The sequence below is a fragment of the Felis catus genome, chromosome A3 (assembly GCF_018350175.1).
Source record: "Felis catus isolate Fca126 chromosome A3, F.catus_Fca126_mat1.0, whole genome shotgun sequence".
Classification (NCBI taxonomy): Eukaryota; Metazoa; Chordata; class Mammalia; order Carnivora; family Felidae; genus Felis; species Felis catus.
The window spans coordinates 88,824,445-88,845,730 of NC_058370.1; the positions used below are offsets into that span (position 1 = coordinate 88,824,445).

The window sequence follows — 21,286 nt, forward strand, 5'->3', positions numbered from 1 at the left end:
ATCCCTAAAATGGAATACCATTCTGCAATAAAAATGAATGGACTACTAATAAATGCAACAATATGGATGAATCTCAAAAGCATTATGCTAAGTGTGAGAGGCCAAAATTAAAAGTATGATTCCATTTATATGACAAAACTATAGTGTCAGAGATCAGGGCAGTCATTGCCAGGAGCTGGGAATTGGAAGAGGAGACTCATTGCAGAGGCGTAAAGAATTCTCTGAGGATGGAAATATTCTTGGTTTTTGTGGCGGTTATATAATTGCATAAGTTTGTAAAAATTTACAGAGCTGTATCTCTAAGAAGGATTAATTTTACTATACGTAAATTATGCCTCAATAAACCAACAGACAAAAGACCGTCACACCAAGCGTTGAAGAATATGTAAACACCTGAGCTCTCGGTCACTGCTGGTGGGTGTGGAATATGGCACAGCCACTTTGGAAGAGTTTGACATTTTTAAAAATAAAGTTAAACATACACTTACCATGGACTCAGCAATTCCACTGCATGTACTACCCAAGAGAAATAAAAACATTTATCCACATAAGCACTTGTACATGAATGCTCATAGCAGCCGTGTTCATAGTATTCCAAGACTAGAAACAACAAAATATTAATAAATGCAACAGGTGAATGACTAACTAAATTATTATATGTCCATATAGAGAAATCTCACTCATCAATTAAAAAATGAGCTACTGATACATTCAATACCATGGAGGAAGCTCAAAATACTACACGGAATGAAAATAAGAATATAAATTCTAGAATTTTATAGATACAATGTTATTTTACATTTTTTTAGACTTACTTTTTAAAATCAATTTTATTAAGATATAATTTATATACAATAAAAATAAACCTATTTTAAGCATACAGTTCCATGGGTTTTGATAAATATATACATCTATGTAACTACCACCACCACCAAGAACATTTCTATCATCCCAAGAAGCTCCCTTGTCTTTCTTTCTCATCAGTCCTGTCCCCTTGTTCTCAAGCACTGATCTACTCTCTGTCCCTATAGATTAGTTTGTATTTTCTAGAACGTTATATAAATTTTAGAATTGGATTATCAAATAGTTCCTTTTTATTGATGAGTGACACTTAGGTATATCATAATTTATTTAGTCATTCATTATATTTATGAACTAACGTACTGAAAACAGACCCTGGGCTATAAAAAAAGAAGACTTTATAATAATTTATAAGGCTTAAAATGCTGGAGTAAGCATTAAATAAGATAACATAATCATGTTACTTAATATTTAGTAAGCGTATAATCAAAGATAGCGGGAAACTGCATCTTAGGTCAAATAATTTGCCAAATGTCACAGCTAGTAACCCAGGTCTGTCCAATTCCAAACTTCACGCTGTCCTAACGCCCAGTACAGGGTTCCTGGAATTTGTGGATATGGGAGAGTCCTAATTTTCCCAATGTTTAAGGGGTTGAGACATAGAAGGGAGACACTAGAAGTTTAAGAGGCCAACCGAGAGTTTTGTTTCTCCACACTTACAGGATTTGGAAAATTGCTAAGTGTTCAGCATTTAGAAGAGACTAACCAGCTCTCTGCTAACCTACTGGGAACAGATCTTAAGTCCCCGGATTGACTAGGATCTTGCCTATGTAACTCGTTTGCCAGAGCCAGTTTTTCTTTTCCACTGGATATTCTTAGCAAATGTTACAGAATAAAATGTGAGAAGGGAACACCAGAAGCTAATCAAGGAAAGTGAACTGTCCTTTTACACCAGTGCTACCAGAAGGGCTTCATGACCAAGTTCAACTTCATTTCACGCATAAGAATCCCTTAGTCATATCATCCTTCTCTCTGGCCATATTCTCAATGAGTCATTTTGCTCTTGAAATCAAGAAAGACTAAGAAAGAAATGATCCTGGTTAATCAAGAAGGAGCTACTTTAAAAATGAGAATCTCACAGATCTGACTGTTTAGTTGTGCCTGAAATTGGTCCCTTTGTAGCTCCCTGCCTCATGATATGTGCCCTACACAAGGCTCCTTCCTAGGTATACCTGTCTCGGGGAGTCAGTCTTTCCTGACTCTATCTTTGCCTCTGCGACTTGCTCAGTCTGGATTGCCTTCCACTGTAGCTTTCTTTCATTTGGTTCCTATTCCATCTTTGCTTCCCCCGTGAGACTTAACCTTTTAGACTATCCTTTTGGTTTCCTACTTTACTGATGTTGTCTGGTTGCCCTTTCCCAGTCAGTCTTATCTCATTTCTTTATGCATTCCTAGGAACCTGCCTAGAAGGAGGGTTTTAATTTTCAGATCAGGGTTGTAGATGCTCTTTTTGGTCCTTGTTCTCCAGGAGCCCAGGCTTGCAACTGTGGCTCCTAGGTAGTGAGTTCTTTTACAGTTAAGGGGGCTTCTTCCTTGGCAAATTGAAATATGCCTCAATTCCCTAAATCTGGACCTTTGTTGTCACTCTCTGCTGCCCTCCAGCGGCTGTCAATAGATGCAGTAGTTAGATTGAGGCCTGGCTCTTTGCCCTTTCCAGGCTTGTAAGTGTTCTCTAGTAGGACACTAAGGCAGTGCAGTTAATGAAGATGAGATGTGTGTTCAGAATCCACCAGGTTTTATTTAATGCTGCCAGTACTCCTGCGACAGACTTTGATACCACCGCTACTTCCAGGGAAATTCATTGGTAATGACTCACTTGACCTTTCTCCCGAAGATGTGATTATCTCAGAAAATCCACAATTCCACGTGTGTGGGTTTGCATAATCAGGCTGTGTGTTGAGATACGGGAGAAGCCTCCCAAGTTCCTGAGGCTTGGCGTGTTGGGAGATGCAGACAGCGGTGCAGAACTTCACGCTAGCCCAGGCAGCATGCCTCACAGGTTACCTCGGTCAGAGGATCACCAACGCTGTCCGTGAGCAAAGGGAGAAACTACCAGGTGGCTTTCACTACGCTATGCTTATTAGCTCCTCCCACAAGAGCTTGAAAGGGAACAAAACTCTAGCCTCTGAACTGACAGACTTGGCTATAAGGCTATCCAGAGTGACACTGGCATTGCACCCACTTTAAAAGCGGCCATCATGCTATTGGAGCAAAGGGGTAGAAGATAGTTGCAGACTAGATGCACACTTCTGGAAAAAGTATGTCTAGCATACACTGGAAAGGCTGTTGTATGCTCTGGTGGAACCCCTAAGTGGCCCAGCTTTGCCAAGTAGGAAGTGCTAGACAACTCTGTTGAGCGAGCTTTAGATTAGACTTCCTATCTAACCCGAGACTGTGCCAATACGGGTTGACGGCAACAATGGATAATGTTAACCTGGGGTTGGGGCGATCCATGAGTCAAAGGCCAAACCCAATGTATTGTTCATGGGAAAACACATCCAACGTCTGGTGTTTTGTCTCCTACTACCCAAAAGATTATCCACAACTGCTCCTAGCTAGCTAAAGTTCCTTCCACATAACTTCTTTCCACATAACTGCTATTAATACAGCTTAAGGACCCTGACAGGGCCCACAGCGCCTGTCATTCACGAGTCAGCATTTCCAGACACACAAACTGTCTATAAGAGGGAGGGCCTTCAAAGAGGCTCAGAAGCTACCACTTTACCAAGTACAAATGGGCAAAGAACCGAGTGTCTCCCACCTACATTCGTGCTAAATGGCTAAGCTTCCTCCCTGAGGAAAAGCAAAGCCCCTGGAAAATACAAAGCGGTGTTCATCAGACCTTTTCACCTTCCTTTCATGGACCCCAACTATTCTCCACTGTGAAAAATCAATGAGGAATCTACCTCTTATAAACTATCATGATCTCAATGTGGCTGGCATCCACTACTAATACATGCTCCCTTTTCTCTGATTCCCAACGTCTTGAAACAACTCCATGAGACTTTAAGAAATTAGACTTCTGAATTGCTAAAATGATTTCCATAGTGAGAGGACAATGAATAGAAAATGGCCATCCCCACATGCGATGATGTCATTTGGACCGTTAAAAATGTCTGTTTTTTTTCCCTAGCATTTAAATAACATCGTACATGATTTCCTATACCAAAGAGTCGCACCTGCTCAGATATTATTTCATGAGATCCTGGTCTGGAAAAAAAAAATGGATTCTATGTTAAATCAAAACAAACAAACAAACAAACATACAAACAAAAAAACCTCAGACAGAATTTCTGAGTGCATCTCCTTCCCTAGTTGAGAGGTTAGTATGAAGTGAGACAAAGTTTCAGCAGTTCTAGAATAAACTTTCCTCCAATCAACCAAGGGCATTGGGTAAATCCCAGAATGTGTTACATATTACTGGCAATTCCTTCTATAAAATTTCCATGGCAGCCCAGTTACATAAGGAAAGATACCTGATTTTCAGTGGCAGCAGCAGCATCTATCTCAGTGGCTGAAGACCTTATCTACCTGTGCCCCATCCTGTGTGTGCTGATCTAGCCTTGGCTTACATGAGGTCATAAGTCTAGCTCGGTGGAGTCTATTCTCAGAAACGTTCCTATCTCTGTTTTTTACAGAACCAGACCAAAGGCGTAAGCTTTCCCCAGCTCGGGAACAGGAATCATTTGCGGTCAGAGATTCCTTTGAGGTTAAAGGTATCACCCTGGTGCTGTCAAAATAACATGGGCACAACAATTTTGTCAAAACAACCAGAAAACCCTACTTTCAAAAACCAAAGGACCACCCTCTGAAGTGTTTCAAGATGGCCATCTTATGTATGCCAGGCTGCCAAATCACAGCTACAGGTTTTTTTCTGAAAGCCTGTGTATTGGTGTACAACAGACTTGGGCTGGCCCTGGGGATTTGCAGAAAGCTCTGCGGCTGTCCCTAAAACTGACCGATACAGCATCAATATAAAAAAGAATCAAAATCGAGACCAACTGGCAACCCCTTGGATGCAGTTGTTTTATTCCCAACTACACCACTAGAGTCACTATAATAGTGCTAGGGACAGTGTCCAATGAATGAATGAATACTTCTGATTTAGGGAGGTCTATAATGTTTGCTTGCTTTATCTATGTTAAAACATGGGCTAGGGTCTGTAGGAACTTTTAGTACCTCTATCTCAGCAAAGAGATTTGTGCAGATAGTCTGTTATTATTACTTTATCTTCTTCTAACCACCAATGCCTTTGGGATAGGATGACTCTGGATTTCATTTCTGAAATGACATTTAACCACATATACATGCTACCACACCAGTAGTGCTGATGATCTTTTCTAAGATAATGTGCTTAATGGCTTAAACCATTCCTTCTGACCCCTCCATCCACATTAGTCATAGTAATGGCATCTTCCAATTCCATGAGTTATCGAGCTATTTGATTTCTGAACCCTGGTGCAGAGGACTCCCAGTTTTACTGGCCACTATTTATTCAAGATCATACACAATCCGAAGGTCAACAGAATATTTCAGTTGAGCACTTGGGAGAGTAGTTCTACCTCCAGCGTTACTGGCCCATATACTTCACTACCAGAGGATTTGAGGATTTACATACCACTCTATTTTCCTCCACCTAGAACATCCTTTCACAAAAACATCCCCCTACCAACTCTCCTCACACCTCTCATTTTCTCCACCATGACTCCTTGGCAACTGCTCAGTAAACATTTAGGAAAACTATAGGCCATCCCCCGCCCCCCACCAAAACCTCCAGGTTACATCCCAGCAAGTTAAAAACCAGTATTAAGAAGTACATGTGGGAAATGACTTTCTTCCTGTTAAATAGGGCTTAACTGTTGTGACGAAATGTAGAAGATTGTCACCTGAGGCCTTTTTAAGATGTGGGCCCGCCTTACCCTGATGCAGGCCTCCTCTGTAGTTTCCTAAAAGTTAGGGGTTGTTTAGACTGGCTAGGGAGAAACATTAAGAAAAGAAGTTCTATTGACTATATATCATCTTGTTATGTGCGGTATCAGACAAATTCAGTTTTTCTGTCAATTGGTATTCTGCTGAGGCTAACACGTAAGTGGTTATTAAGCAAAGTTATGATTTTTCCACATGAGCCTAGATCAGTAGAGCAAAGGGGGGGATGTTCCTCTTAGTGGGAGTGGTTGTTCATTAGACTTGGGGGCAGAATAAAGAAGAAAAGTAGGCAATTTGATTCAAAAACCAAAACTTTACTGAACAGAATGAAGACAGGCTGGGAAACAGGAAGGGCAGTTCTGCATAGTTTCTGAGCTGTTCCCAGGTTTCATACCTGACGGAGCGGACGGTCCTGATTTCACTTTTACGCCTCTAACACGAACATCAGAATTCTTTCAACGTCTCCAAAGAAATATACAACTATTTCTCTTAGGTCCTAGAGTTGTTGTTAAGGCAAGTTAAGTGCCTGCAATGGAAATGCACCGTGTTTACTTTAGTCAGAACGTTTAGAAATTGGGGAATAACTGGCCTAGAGGGAATGTCACCAGCTCCATCTAAAAAAAGCCGCAGATATCTTGGGATGGCTTTGCTGTTTGAGAGTCGTTGCCAACAAGCTCCATTCAGGAGATCTGATGCAATGTCACAACCTAGTTCATTCAGCTCTATAAAAACTTAGTATATCGGAAGTAAGCAACAGTTGGGGCCAAGGAACAGAAAATAATGTGATGCTACTAAAGAAAAGAATCCACTCAAACCTTTTCCTGTTGGTCAAATATGTATGGTGAACAGCCGGAAATTAAATGAGTAATATAAATAATTAATTATCTAGGGAAGTTACGATTCCCTCACAGTGAATGTAACAGAAATGTGAAATGTTTCAGGGTAGCCTACAATAAGCAGTGTTTGCTGAGAAGGAGAAGACATAAACAAAACCAACCAACCAAACAAACAAAAAAACAGGTCCATGAGGAAGCTGAATAGTAAAAGTAAGAAACGAAGAAGAGAAAATAAGAAATGGGGTTTTAAAAAGATTAGTCTAAGACTTAAAAAAAAGGAAAGATAGTCTAGATCCTAGTTAAAACAACTCCATATATGTTTTTAAACAAAACTTAAAACTGGCTATTCTCTATGCTTAAAACACTTTCCTCCCTCACCAATGCCTGTTTCTATGAGTTGAACTTTCCACTATTTTAATGCAGTATTTTATAACTACTTAGGCTCCCGAAGACCTCTCCACTCCATGGCCTCTTTCTGCAATTATAGATGCATAGTTTGTATAAAGGTCTTATATCCCAACCGGAGGATAAACTGAAGTTGATTTCCCCGCTCTTTGATTTTGGGCTGGCCCTGTGACCAGCTCTAGCCCGTAAGATGTGGTGGGAACGATGGCTTGCCAGTTCCAAGTGTAGACCTTAAGGGGTTTGCATATTTCCCCTTGCTCTCTTGAAACCTACCAATACGCCATGTGATTACGCCTGGGTTAGGCTGCTGGTGGATGAGAGACCACATGGAGCAGAGAAGAGTCAGTCTAGCTAAGACGCCCTAGACCAGGCAGTTCCTAGTGAATCTAGTACCTGACCTCAAGGTGTGAGTGAGCCCACAGAACCTATCCTAATTGCTCATCTGTAGAAACTTGAGTTAAATAAATGATTCTTCTTTTAAGACAAGGCATTTGGGTGCTTTGTTATGCAGCAAAACACAATGAAATAATTGAAACATATGTAATAGCTTCATCCTTCCAATGTAATGCTCACTACAGACTGACTTATATTAAAATTAAGTATTTGCTGATCACTTCTTTGCTCCTGGAGGTCAGAGACTGTATGATATTCACTTCTGTATTCCCACAGCACCGGGGTTGTGCTCTGTTCATGGTAGGCACTCAGAGTTTGACAAAATAAGCTGAAATGAAAATCAACGGAAGTTCAAATTCTAATATACATTAGTATTATCTACTGAATGCTTAACAAAAGAAGAAAAACACAAACCAGAGTACTGGTAGAGAATCCAGTCACTACTGAGAATCTGCTATGGACCTTGTATGGTAATTCCCAATGATGAAACATTAAGGGCTGGCAGCTACTAGTCCTTGGAGTGCATATGCCACTTCAGGATAGCTAATAAGTGGGCCCTTTAAGTTGTCCTTGTCAAGATCTAACATTAACCCAAAGTTGGATTTTGATAGCGATTCGCACACACATTTGAACACATGAATGTGAAGTCATACTGCAATCCTCCTTTTATGGACTTGGGACATTTAGTGGCAAAGGAGATTTTGATTTGCACTGTCTAATTCACATTATCATTAACAGCAGGTTTTCTAAGCCTAGCAGTCTGACAAATGAGATTTGCACATAAATGTACATTAACGATGAAGTGCTGTATGCATGTAAAATATCATGAAAGCTTGTGTAGTCAAGATGTCATTTCACTCTTCCTTAAGAAGTAGGAGACTGAGAATAGACAGGACAGGTGGGAAAGGATGAATCGTTTTGCTATCCGTATCTAAATTGAGTCCTAATTGAATTTCTATAGCTTTTAAATGACACTGTGCTATTACACTCTATGCAGAGATGAGCTCATCAAATATTCTGTGTTTTGATTATTTTAAAATTATTCACTTGACAGTGTCTGAAACACTCTAAAGCAAGGCAACACAAAAGCACGATCAGAATGAACATGCTCATAAAGCAGTGAGGCAGATACAGTCAATGACAGTAAAAGAACACCCTTGCTGCACTGTAACCGTGGTGCTTTGCATGGGTGCACACCCCAGAACTTGCCCTAACTTTAACTCCTTCCTTTAACTTCTGCCATGCCTGCTTAATATTGTTACGTCAGACTCAGAAAGAACATGATGATTAAGTCAGTCACTAAGCTAGAAAACTGAATCAGGATCTAATGAGGTTTAGACCGGTTAGAATGATAAAAATCTGTGTTGTTAACAATGTAAAAGAAACACATAGACCGAAGAGAGTAGAGTCTCCAATCTGTTCCGTAAAATCGAATGTGTGAGGACTCCTTGAGGAGTGGGTCTCAATGCTATACATGTGATAAAGACTCAATTGCTAGCAGAGAGGATGCTCAATAAATCAGGAGAGGAAGCCTGTCCCCGAAATTGTGATGCATTAATAAAAACATAAAGAACCAGAGGGTCAGAGTTCAGCGAGACAGATTTTAGCCAACTTAAGAAATATCTTTCTAGGGGCTCCTGGGTGGCTCAGTCGGTTGAGCGGCCGACGTCGGCTCAGGTCATGATCTCTCGGTCCGTGAGTTCGAGCCCCGCATCGGGCTCTGTGCTGACAGCTCAGAGCCTGGAGCCTGTTTCAGATTCTGTGTCTCCCTCTCTCTGACCCTCCCCTGTTCATGCTCTGTCTCTCACTGTCTCAAAAATAAATAAAACGTTAAAAAAAGATTAAAAAAAAATATCTTTCTAATAATCAGGTTGTCATAAGGAGGCCCTTGCTGTCTTGGGGTGGCGAGTTTTCTTCAAGGAGGATACACAGGCACAGTCTGGGTGCTACACATGGTTTCAAGTATCAAGTCACAGGTTATCCTGCATGATTTTTCAAATGAGCCCCAACCCCCAAATTCCATAATTCTATTATGGGATTCCGAAGGAAACACGCAGAAGGACAACATACTCAAAGGCACTTAATCATGCTTCATTTGAGGTCCAGATATCTCCTTTGGAAACATACTCCCAGGTTTTCTCCTGATAGTTTGAACATCTCCATAGTTCAGAAGAAGTCCCCTTTTAAAAAGATGCTCATTTTAAACAAGTTGTGAGAACAATGAAGATGGACTGCAAAGAGATCAATATTTTCAGAAGAGAACAGGGAGGGATAATTTTTCTCACAATGATTCCACCTACCTGGGGGCTGCTAATAAAGAGCTACAGCCTGAGAGCTGGGGAAGTTTTTCAAATGGTCTAGGTAAGGAAAGTTACCTAGACACAACTAGAAATTAGGTGATTGATTCAATAGGAAGAGACATACTCTTCTTCTTAGTAAAATTTAGGAGTTTTGGTTTCTCCTGCTAAAATATCATAAAAGGAAGTCTGAGAACAGAAATGTAACAGCAAGTAGGAACTTAAGCATAAACACCAGTGCTCACTGAGAGCCCACAAATACTTGAGCATTCGTCCCCGGCTCAGATCCACCTTATTTTGGCTGTGTTTTCTAACTTACTCCCTTAGTTAACATTTTCTGTGAACACCAGTTGCTTTCCATAGGGACCAAAAACCACAAACTAGAGAGAATGACCACACTTCCTTCTCATGAATAGTGAGAAAGGAAAAATTTTTTCCTTGGATGTGGCTCTCCAATGAAATTCAGTTTCTGCTTTCCAAGAAAAGCCAATTGGCTCAGAAGTTTCTGAGAAGAAACAAGGGAGAAAATTCCAACAGATAGCACGCCACAAAACCCTGAGGCAAAATCCCAATCTCCCAGTCTCACATCAGCCAAGGGGTTAAAACCTGAATGTCTCAGTTGAGTTGCTGAATCCACAGGTGGAAGGTCATAAGTGTGGAAAGAGATACTCAGCTCCATTTGTGACCATGCTGGGAAAGCCTTTATGTGTACGAGAACCCCCACCTCGGCCCCCAAATATTAAGTTGACACACGTTTCTGGGACGCGGCTTGAATCCTCAAACTTTGGCGGGTCTATAGAGACACAATTTTCTGTTTTCTGCTTAACAGGGCTTTCCAGAATTGTCATCAGATGACAGATTACACCACCCATCCACAAGGATTCAGGGGTAGCTCAGGCCATCCATTATGGGTTAAAAGCTGTTCCAGCATGAATCGAGTCACAGTGGTAAGGAGACTACCAATACAAGGGGTCCTATAGCTTTAAGAAATACTCTGGGCATCTAAAAGTTTTCAGAATGCAAACTATGTCAGCTCTGAAAACAAGAGGCACTGCATCATTATGGCAGGAGAAACAAAGCCAGCCCCCTTTTTAAAACAGACAAAAAAAAAAAGATTGTTTTAATAGGAGAGAAGCATCAGTCATTGATTCTTACTTCATTCACACTTTCTATCCAATGCCATCCATCTTCAGAGTGAAGAGATGACAGAGCCCGGTTAACTCTCTCCCTCTTTCGGCCCCCGCCCATCCTGTTCCTCTCTACCCAAACCACCGAGGCCTACCAACCTGCCCATTTTGATCTGCAAGCAACAGCCCTAGAGAATGACTCTTTCTAACTGATGGGCTCGAAAAGCTCAGGTATGCCTGACGACTGGCTTTCATCAACACTACTTTAACAGGGTTGCCTGTCAGGTTAGCATGACTGGTCAGGGCCTTTGCTAATCATCTTCTAAAACCACCACTTAGTCACTCTTGGCTGACCACATTCTACAAAGGAGGGGATGGGAAGACTGAAGGCAGCAGGGAAAAAGTCAACAAGCCAAACCAACCATCCAGAATGTAAAATATTTCATTTTTCTTAAATGCTGCTGCCCTCATTATCTACAAACAAAAGTCCCCAGGCAGGCTGTCTCTGCATCAGTGCACCTGCTTAGCATTGGTCTGCGGAGTTATCTTTCTGCTGTGTCTGCAGAAGCCAACTATAGCACAATGGGTCACATCACTTGAGGGTCACTTGAGTCCCTCTACGCTCTGGGTCCCTCCTCCCACCTCCTGCCTTCCCTTCTACCCACAAAACCTTTAACTCCACCATAGCTAAGGATCCCAGATAGCTAAATAAAAGAGGTGGCCTCAAACACAGGGAAAAACCCTTAGGTCTCCAGTGTGAATCGCCAACGCCAATCCCCCTCCCCTCCCCTTTTCCTTAAGACCTGATGGTCTTCAGTCACACATCTTAAAAGAAAAACAAAAAACAAAAACACAAAGACTTACTTGTCTCAAGTCGATGAAGGCCAACTGCAGCGTGTCCTCCTGGAACCCAGGCACCGGGCCGGATCTGGCAAACTCTGTGGGAAAGAAAAGAGGATAAAAAGCGCCTTTAACTAACCATGGACAGGGAGATTGGCAGACGGATGACAGGGAAGACAAGAGAGGCTGGGGGAGAGGAGGACCAAGCTTCTAAGGAGTCATGTCTCTCTCCCTTCAGCTTCTTTGTTTGCCCTTCAAAATTCGTGTCATCAAAACACCATTAATTCCAGCATCCTGACAGCAAGGAAACTGTACTAATTCGACCTGAAATTTATTCCCATGAGCCGCGCTGGGCTTCAGAGTATTTGTTTTGTGAATGGACAAACAACTTGCAAAGGAGGAGGGAGTGGGGGAGAGAAAAAAGTTTTTCCTCTCAACACAATAAAATCTTCAGCTGTGAAACTCTTTTCAGTTCCGAAAGCTATTTATATTTTAGATCGCTGAAGGAATTTTCTAATTTCACGCCTGTCACCTCATTCCCCAAGCATTTATCAAAAAATATTCCCTGCCACATCATTAATTATTCCCTCACTGATTATTTGTATTATCTCATGACTGCATTATTGCCAACACACACACACACACACACACACACACACACACACACGCAGAAGCTGTCCCAACCCACTGCTTGGCTCCTGAGCAAAGGAGTACTTGCAGATATGAAAAGCCTACCTAAACAAATCTCATGGCAAAAGCTTACGGAACATTTGCACATATCCATCCTACTAGTGTACTCTTTGTCCTTGACTTCTACTTCTATTCCACTCTCGAAAACTCTTTTTTTTCTCTTCCCTCTACCCCAATTTAGTCTTAGGTCAAAGACACCACATGAATGCGATTTGCAATTTACAGTAGCGCCTTGGGTCCACGCTCAGTTTATGACTCTGGCTTCTACATCGTTAACAAGAAGATAACTGCACGGGCTATAGGGACAGACACTAGTAACAGTTAAGAATGTCAAGTTTTATCGTCCCTAAGCCCTGCTTATTATGAAATCAAAAGGTCTTGTTTAAGCTCCCTACACACACACCCACACCACACACACCACACACAGAGAATGAGAAAATTCAAGAGTTGGACAGTTACTATGTCTTGAATTCTCTCTATGAAGCCAAAGTGTGATGGACATTTAACATCAATCTACCATTTACCTCAAAAACAACTCCAGTATTGGCTCAAAGCAAATATGAAAAGGAATGTTTTCAATTACGTTTTATTCCAGGAACGAATTTAAGAAATTATACAGACTTAGTATCATACTTTTTTTTGAAATTAAATAAAATCCATCAAGATACCTGCATAAATGCCTGGAAAATTACTTCCAACATCCAGTAGCTGGACAGATTTAAATGATGACTTGTGAACAACTATGGGAATCCCTGTTTTTAAAAAATATTTTCCACCTGGGGCTTCTTAGACAGAATAGGTTTTCATAACATCCTTGCCCCACTTAAAACAATAATGCTAAACAAAATTGAAAGGGATTATGGAAACATCACATGAAATGAAATTTAACAAAATTTGTTAAACAAAATATAGCACACGTATATTCTACAACTGTACACAAAATATTATTTTAGATATTTCAAAAAAATAACTACTGTAAGTGAAAGGAGATAAACTATAGACAGGATGATTAGCAGCACTGGGTTTCTATTTGCGAGGAAAAGAAAACTCAAATGTATTTGCAAATTAATTCCATCATATTATAGCCCAAATGATTCAAGTTTCAAAAGAGTAGAATCCTACAACTGTACAAATACTTGAAGAGGGCCATGTTAATGGAAAGCCTGACATACTCCATCCTTCATATCTTACAACAGCCATTATCTGTGCTAACCTTGTATACACAGCAGCTGCTCAAGTCAGATGTACAACTCGCCCATACTGTGTTCCTACAGAAAGCAGTTCTTTGAATTATAGCCACAGCCACTCTTTTTGACTGCCTTGATTGTCAGTGGTCGGCTTCAATAGGCTTCCCAAGCCTGATGGTTTCATCCAAAGTTGCTAGTTTCCCCCCACTGCTCCTGCATGACTCAAGGCTATGTTTTATCACTTGACGTACTAAAGTCCTCTCTGTCAGTAGGAACCTTTCTTGAGTCAAAATATAGCAACTGTCAAGGTGTTCTGCTTACCTACACATGTCCAACTCAATAGAATTACCCCGTGACACAAGGTTGAAATGCTTGAGAGCTGCCTACACATTCTCACCTCTCCTTGTTGAGCATGCTCCCTGGGGCTGACAGATGACACAGACAAAACCACTCAGGAAACCGAGAGTCTCACTTTATAGACCTCATTTTTATGACACACTGAATCTTCCAGGTTCCCAGAGGACATGGTGGCCTTTTAGATTTGCTTTTCCTTTTATAAATCAGGGAATCAAAGAGTGATAATTGCTTCAAAGTATGACAGAGTAAAGAGCTTCGTTTTCACATATAGTTTATGGAAATGTCTCATTACTGTATATTCAACTTCATGTTTGTATTTTTGCCTCATTGTTTTACATATATAATCCTTGTCTTCTCGTGTAGATAGTAAACTCCTTAGGGATAAGGACCATATCACTGAACCTAACAAGTATTTAAAATACTAGACATTCAACAAATACTCATATATTAATTAAATAAGTTACAAAAACAGCGAGATTCATTAATCATACATCCTCTTCACTGCCAATGAAAATCTTTAGATTGCAATAGGTAACGTGGCCTTATTAATATGAGTACCAATAAGCAGGTTTTACGAATGTATGGGCTCCCTGAAATTTGGTGCACAATGATTGCAGAGATGGGTTTTGAGGTCATACATATCAGAATTTGAGCTCGGATACTAGGTCTACGGGCATAGGCAAATTACTTAATCTCCTTAAAGCTTCAATGTCTTTTTCTCAAAAATGAAGAAAACAGTGCATTCTTTATAGTGCTACCATGAGGATTAAATGAAATAACACACATAGAGCAGTTGGCAGAGGGCCTGGCATATCATAATTGATTATCATTACAATTAGTTTTCTGTGTGAATATACAGTTCTCTGGGAAGAAGCTTCCTAGCTTTCACTGAACTCTCAGAGGGCTGGTGACCAAACAAAAGTTAAGAAACACTGTTACATACCCAGGACAAAACAGGAGAATTTATTCAGCTACCATTCAGTGATGAGTTAGTGAGCTGGCACTGCAAATTTGTTTACAGGCAAATATTTAAGTCTTTCACTTAAATGAAACTGAGATGACTAACAGAATGTTAGCCACAGCAATTTTTATTGGTGTTATTTATGAATTTCAAAAAATGCATAAAACAGATCTCTTGCAATGTTTGGATTCAATATACGCTTAAAAACACGGTTGTTCTCTTAGAGTCAATTGTTCAGATATACAAAAAATGTTAACAGCATAAGAAAGTGTGAATATTTTAAATAAATGAACATTTGTAAGCAGTCTGATTTCAACTCTATAAAATATAATATGCATAGTAAACACTCATTTCATAATGTTAACTGAGGCTGTTGCAGACGGAAAGATTACAAAAGGATTTTCTTCTTTTTTATATTTTATAAACTTTTAAAATGAGTAGAGACCACTTTCATAATCAAAAATAGGAAATAGAACACATCTGCACACGTGCACCAAAATTACCTAGTGGTGCTGATTTAGTAATACTTTCTCTAGTGACAAGGGATAGGACTTATTCAAGATTTAGCATTACAGGCAGCCGGGATTGGTCTGCACACCCGAATTCCCAGATGTTGCTTGACAGAAAGAGAAGAAGAAAACTACAAAAAGCTCCAGTCTGTGTAACAGGCCGATGCATACACAAATTCATTAGATGCACACACAAGAAGCCTCTCTTTAACATCACAAATGGAAACCTTCCTTCTTTGGAAATCATCAAAAAAGGTAAAAGTATGCAATTATGACTGAGTGGAACCAATGTACATATGGGGCACAATGGACAAGACCCTTTCTGGACTTGTCTCTGAGTCCAAGATCTGTAGTAGGTTTTCAGTCTCTAAGTGTTTCCAACACCAAGTGTTTCCAAAGCCTGGGTTCTGTAGTGTAGATGGCATCGCAAGACTATATAAGGTGCTTGCTCTATTTCACAAAGACCCAAACCCAACATTTGACCAGCATGTGTTACTTAGGGACTGAGTCAAGGTTCCAGTGAGGCTGGCAAGAAAGCTTCCTCTTCAAAAATGTGTTCAGATTAGTAGAGCCTACCAGTGATGCATTTTCCAGAGAGCTCTGGCTCTCCCCAGCAGCTCTTTCCTGCCCTTGTACCATCATGGTAGGGATTTCAGAGTTGAAGCTGGTATCAGGGCTTCACTCCAAGACCCAATTTGCAAATGTGAAAAATCTTTTAATGAAGAAACTGCCAACTCATCAAAGTTTACGAAGGAAATATTTTCATTTAAGAAAATAAAAAGGAGGTGTAAAAGTTACAGAAAACAAGGCATATTATTAAGTGAAGGCATAAACGGGGAAATAAAATCACACAAAAAAAGTATTTTACTTACCAAATATTCAACGCTCTTTCATATTCTCCTACACACTTAAATCTATGTGATTGGGCAATCATTTCTAAAATTTTTTTTTCAACGTTTTTTATTTATTTTTGGGACAGAGAGAGACAGAGCATGAACGGGGGAGGGGCAGAGAGAGAGGGAGACACAGAATCGGAAACAGGCTCCAGGCTCCGAGCCATCAGCCCAGAGCCTGACGCGGGGCTCGAACCCACGGACCGTGAGATCGTGACCTGGCTGAAGTCGGACGCTTAACCGACTGCGCCACCCAGGCGCCCCTGGGCAATCATTTCTAAAAACAATATTAATTTCTCAAAAATATCCTGTAGGTTTATTTATAATGATATAAAATTACCAACAGAGAAAAAGAAGGGATTCCACTAATTTCAAAATGCTTTCTACACTTCTTGAAGGCTGATCTTATAATTAACTAACACTATCACTTAGAGGGGGAAGGAAAAAAAATTAAATAAACTTTAAAATTATCAGGTACATTCACATTTGGCTGAAGAAAAAAACCATTTTTATAAACACCATAGAAGGCTAATTAGAATAAGACGGTAGAGTCAGATTAGAAAGGGCTTTGAGAAATCAAAATGACTGCCTTAGTCTATAATCTGTGTATCTGGATAGCACCTCTGAGAGTTTATCAAAAGCAAGTTGTGAGAAACAGAAAATAAAACTAGTTCTTCTGAAATGACTCTAGGAGAACAATCATGTTTGTAAGGGTATACCGAGTCACAAAATTACAGATCTATTTTATGCAAATTGTTCATGGAACAAGAATAATTTTCAAAAGCAGATGAGCAACAAGATAAAATTTATTTCAGGAAAGCAAAACTAGTACCCTCTCTGGAAAATAGGTAAAATAGCAATTGTCGGAGAAAACCATAATTTGGTTGAATAAGAGGAAGTTGAAAAGACAGTGGATAAAGTTTTGACCAGAGGTCCCTAGATACCGTCATTCACTACTGCTCTCACTGAACTTCCAGGTCAGAAAATGGACAAGATAGCATCACTCACTGAAGGGACCAGAGGTTTGGCTAGGGCGAAAGTACCAGGTGAGAAAGAAAACGCAGTACCCGGGGGGCCCAAAGTATGTTGGCTTCTTGTTTACATCTTAAGATCATGTCAGGTCACATGTGGTGCTTGTGGGATTGAAAAAATAAGAGCTGCTGTTGCTGTATTAACATAATGGTTTCCTGGTATCTAGCTCCCTGGAGCAACAGACAAGGAGTGTGCCAGACTACCAAGTGTGGCTCTGGGGAAGCTAGCCTCTTCTTGCATCACTTCGCAGTGGCTCCACTAAGCTCATTACAGACAGGAGTTGATGGACTCCACAGGGAATCCACTTGGGGCTCTGCTGGTCAGAGAAAGGTTGGCCAGAACATAAGCAAGTAAGTAAAAGAGACAGATACCAAGGAGACAGGAAAACGGTGGGGCGTGGGGAGGGAGAAAAAAACCACCCTGGAGATGAAACTGACCATTCTTGTGTAAGTGTGCTTGCATGGACATGTGATCATAAAAAACAGGCACCTTTATTTAGCCAGGGTATGACTCCGTGACGCACATCACGCTCTGTTTTTACATACCTTAAATATGTAACTCACTACATTTCCCATCCCAAAAAGGGCAGAGGGAAGCACAGGCTAACTCAAACACATTCTCAAAGTTCTGTGAGAGAAATCTGATGGAAACTGACGACACTGAAATCTGATTGCAAATGCCAAGCCAGGACTGCACACAGATTTGCAAAGTACTTTTAAAGTTTGATTTTCTAAGTTCAATTCTCCAAGCTCCTTTTGCTCTGAAAGACCATTGAGAGCTAGGACAGACAGACATGGCATTTTAATTAATAAGGAATTAATCTCCCATAAGTGAGAAAATGGACACCAGCATGAAGGAAGTTCCATGCTGCTGCTCAGTAAACAAGACAATCAATCTCCACCTGGCTGCCCCTCTAACTGTACCACCGGGAGGAAAGGAGGGTCCTGGCACATTCAGTGGCTGGTGTCAGTGACAGCACACATTCTCCTGGACAGAAAAGCTGTTTTATGAGGAATAAACCTAGCAGATCAGAGAGGTCGCTTTCTACATCTTATTTAACATATAAGAAGAGTCAGTAAACAGCTTAATGAAATTAGCGGAATCTAGCAAAGCAAACTAGAGCAACAATTCTGTTTAAGTTTAGAAGACAGATAGTATAAGTTCCCACCATTGCATGGAGTCCAAGGGGCACTGGGTGCCTTTATAGAAATAAAGTGCTCATCTTTGTCTGAAGAAATAATATTTTAAATGATGGGTAAGAATACTTAGCCGTATTCACTAAATTAAAGAGAGTGACTTTTGCATCGTGTGATTCTTTGCAGAGGAAGAAGGGTTGAGGAAGTCAAGACTATAACGAGTGGCAGAGCAACGTCATGCCGCATGGCAGCGGACTTTACCTTAATATTCCACAGAAAAATAACAGGCAAAAACAGAGCAAAAGATGACCTCGGACTTGAGTCTATAATTTACGCTGCTAAAGCTGAAAGGAGCATTTGGAACTACTGAGGACTTCTACCGATGAGCAAATTAAGGCCCAAAAGGTGAAGTCAGTGACCTAGTTAGAATCTGATCCCTCTAAGTCTGTCCTTCTAATATTTCAACAGGCACCCCCCACCTCAAATGTCTAAAAACAAATATTCACTTTGCATGTTCCTTTATAGGCATATTAAGTATTCTTTTACATTTAGTTAGGAATCATAAAATCCTAAAAATACACAGATCTGTGCAAAGTCATAATTTTCCTTGGAAGTTCCCAAATGCTTCACAATTTTGCAAAGTAAGTGTCAGTTTCATAATATATCTTTTAAAATCATGGTGAAAAGAAGCTTCTCCCAATCAGTACTCCCAATCAGTACTTCTGTGTACAATCTCTAGGAAAGCTGAGGGTCCACCATGAGAAGGGTGGGCTTCCTGAGAGATGAGAAAAACTAGCGCTCAGAAGCAGTGACTTTATATCCTTGAAATTTTCACTGTGCTTTTAAGGACTTAATTTTGTCCATGTGTTTGTTCAGCACTGATTATCCTGCTGTATGAACATATACACAAAGTTGCGGCTATCTGACATTTTACAGAAGGATTTTGAGAAGGATTCTGTAGGTCATTTAACATAACAGTGAAAATCAATTTTCTAGAAAAGCACTGTCCAAATAGAAATGCCAGCCCCATGTGTAATTTTAGAATTTCTAATAGACACACTAAAAACAGACAAAATAATTAATATTGAAATTAATAACATATTTTGTTTGACTCAATATACATAAAATATTTCAATTTCAACATGAAACTAATATTTTAAAAATTATTCGTTTGGGGGGCACATGGGTGACTCATCAGTAAAACATGTGACTCTTTTTTAAAAATATAGATATGTGTGTGTGTGTGTGTGTGTGTATATATATATTTTTTTTTTTTTGAGAGAGAGAGAGAGAGCAAGCGTGAGTGGGGAGAGGAGTGGAGGAGTAGAGGGTGGAAAAGGAGGGGCTAAAGAGGGGGGGAGAGAGAGAGAGAGAGAGAGAGACAGAGAGAGAGAGAGAGAGAGACAGAGAGAATATTTTAAGCAGGTTCCATGCCCAGCATGGAGCCCAACATGGGGCTCAATCCCACAACCCTGGGATCATGACCTGAGCCAACATCAAGAGTCAGACACTCAACTGACTGAGCCACCCAGGTGTCAGGAGCATGTGACTCTTGACCTCAGGGTCGTGAGTTCAAGCCCCACGTTGGGCATGGAGTCTACTTTAAAAAAAATGATTCATGCCTTTTTTTCCAAAATTTAGTATATATTTTACATTTACAGCACTTCTCATTTCTGACTAGCTATATCTCAAATGCTCAAATGGCCACTTGAGGCTGATAGCTATAGCACTGGACAGCACAGCTTTAGATGATGTTGACTGTAATGAACTTAAGTTAAAATTAAATGTGCCAAGAATGATCTAGATTTTGAAATGACCAAGAAAGAGCATTCCTAAAATTCACAGCATTATGAATTCTATTTTTACATCAGCTATGAAATTAGGATTGAAGCAAATGTCCATGATACTACACAATGGCTTTGATTCAGCTTGTATTAGAAATGTATGTTGCTGGGGCGCCTGGGTGGTTCAGTCGGTTAAGCGTCCGACTTCAGCCAGGTCACGATCTTGCGGTCCGTGAGTTCGAGCCCCGCGTCAGGCTCTGGGCTGATGGCTCAGAGCCTGGAGCCTGCTTCCGGTTCTGTGTCTCCCTCTCTCTCTGCCCCTCCCCCATTCATGATCTGTCTCTCTCTGTCTCAAAAATAAATAAACGTTAAAAAAATTAAAAAAAAAAAAGAAATGTATGTTGCCTTCAGAGAGCTATATATATACTTTGTATATTTTTCATCATGCCTGTCAATACATTTTTATACTACCTCTCTATTAATCCTTATATTTGTATGCTTACCTTTCTTCTCTTCAACCCATTTTCTCTTTCTTATTCAGGTGTCCCCTGTTATCTATCTGCAGGGAGATATGTACCAAGACACCAGTGGATGCCTAAAGCCACAGAGGGTACTGAACCCCAAACATACCATGGTTTTTCCTATACATGCATATCTACGTTAATTTATAAATTAGGCACACTAAGAAATCAACAACTAAGAATGAAATAGAACAATTATAACAATATACTGTAATGAAAGTTAATGTCAATGTGGTCTCTCTCTCTCAAATAATTTATTGGACTGTACTCATCCTTGTGATGATGAGAGAAGATAAAACACCTGCGTGCTAAGATAAAGGAGATCTGTTACATAGGCATTGTGATGAAGTGTTAGTCCTCTACTGACAATACATCAGAAGGAGCATCACCTGCTTCCCGATCACAGTTGATCTTGGGTAACTGGAACCACAGAAAGTGAAACTGCAGAAAATTGGAGGCTTTGGTACCTAACTTATTTATTTTTTCAATTTATCCTGTTGAAAGTGGCCTCTAATCATTTTTGGAAAAAGC

At 40.2% G+C, this 21,286-nt stretch overlaps 1 protein-coding gene across 10 annotated transcripts in view; it reads right to left on the reverse strand.

Annotated features, from left to right (window-relative positions):
* Nucleotides 1–21,286, reverse strand: part of EXOC6B (exocyst complex component 6B) — a 613,079-nt gene that overhangs the window by 145,724 nt on the left and 446,069 nt on the right. For 8 of the 10 annotated variants that reach the window (XM_045054390.1, XM_045054386.1, XM_045054387.1 and 5 more), the window contains one exon: nucleotides 11,710–11,783. In XM_045054390.1, the coding sequence (XP_044910325.1) occupies nucleotides 11,710–11,783 (74 nt within the window). Of the gene's footprint in view, nucleotides 1–6,080; nucleotides 6,314–7,569; nucleotides 7,750–11,709; nucleotides 11,784–21,286 lie in introns of those variants that run through there. The other 2 variants (XM_045054385.1, XM_045054384.1) reach the window with 2 other exon arrangements.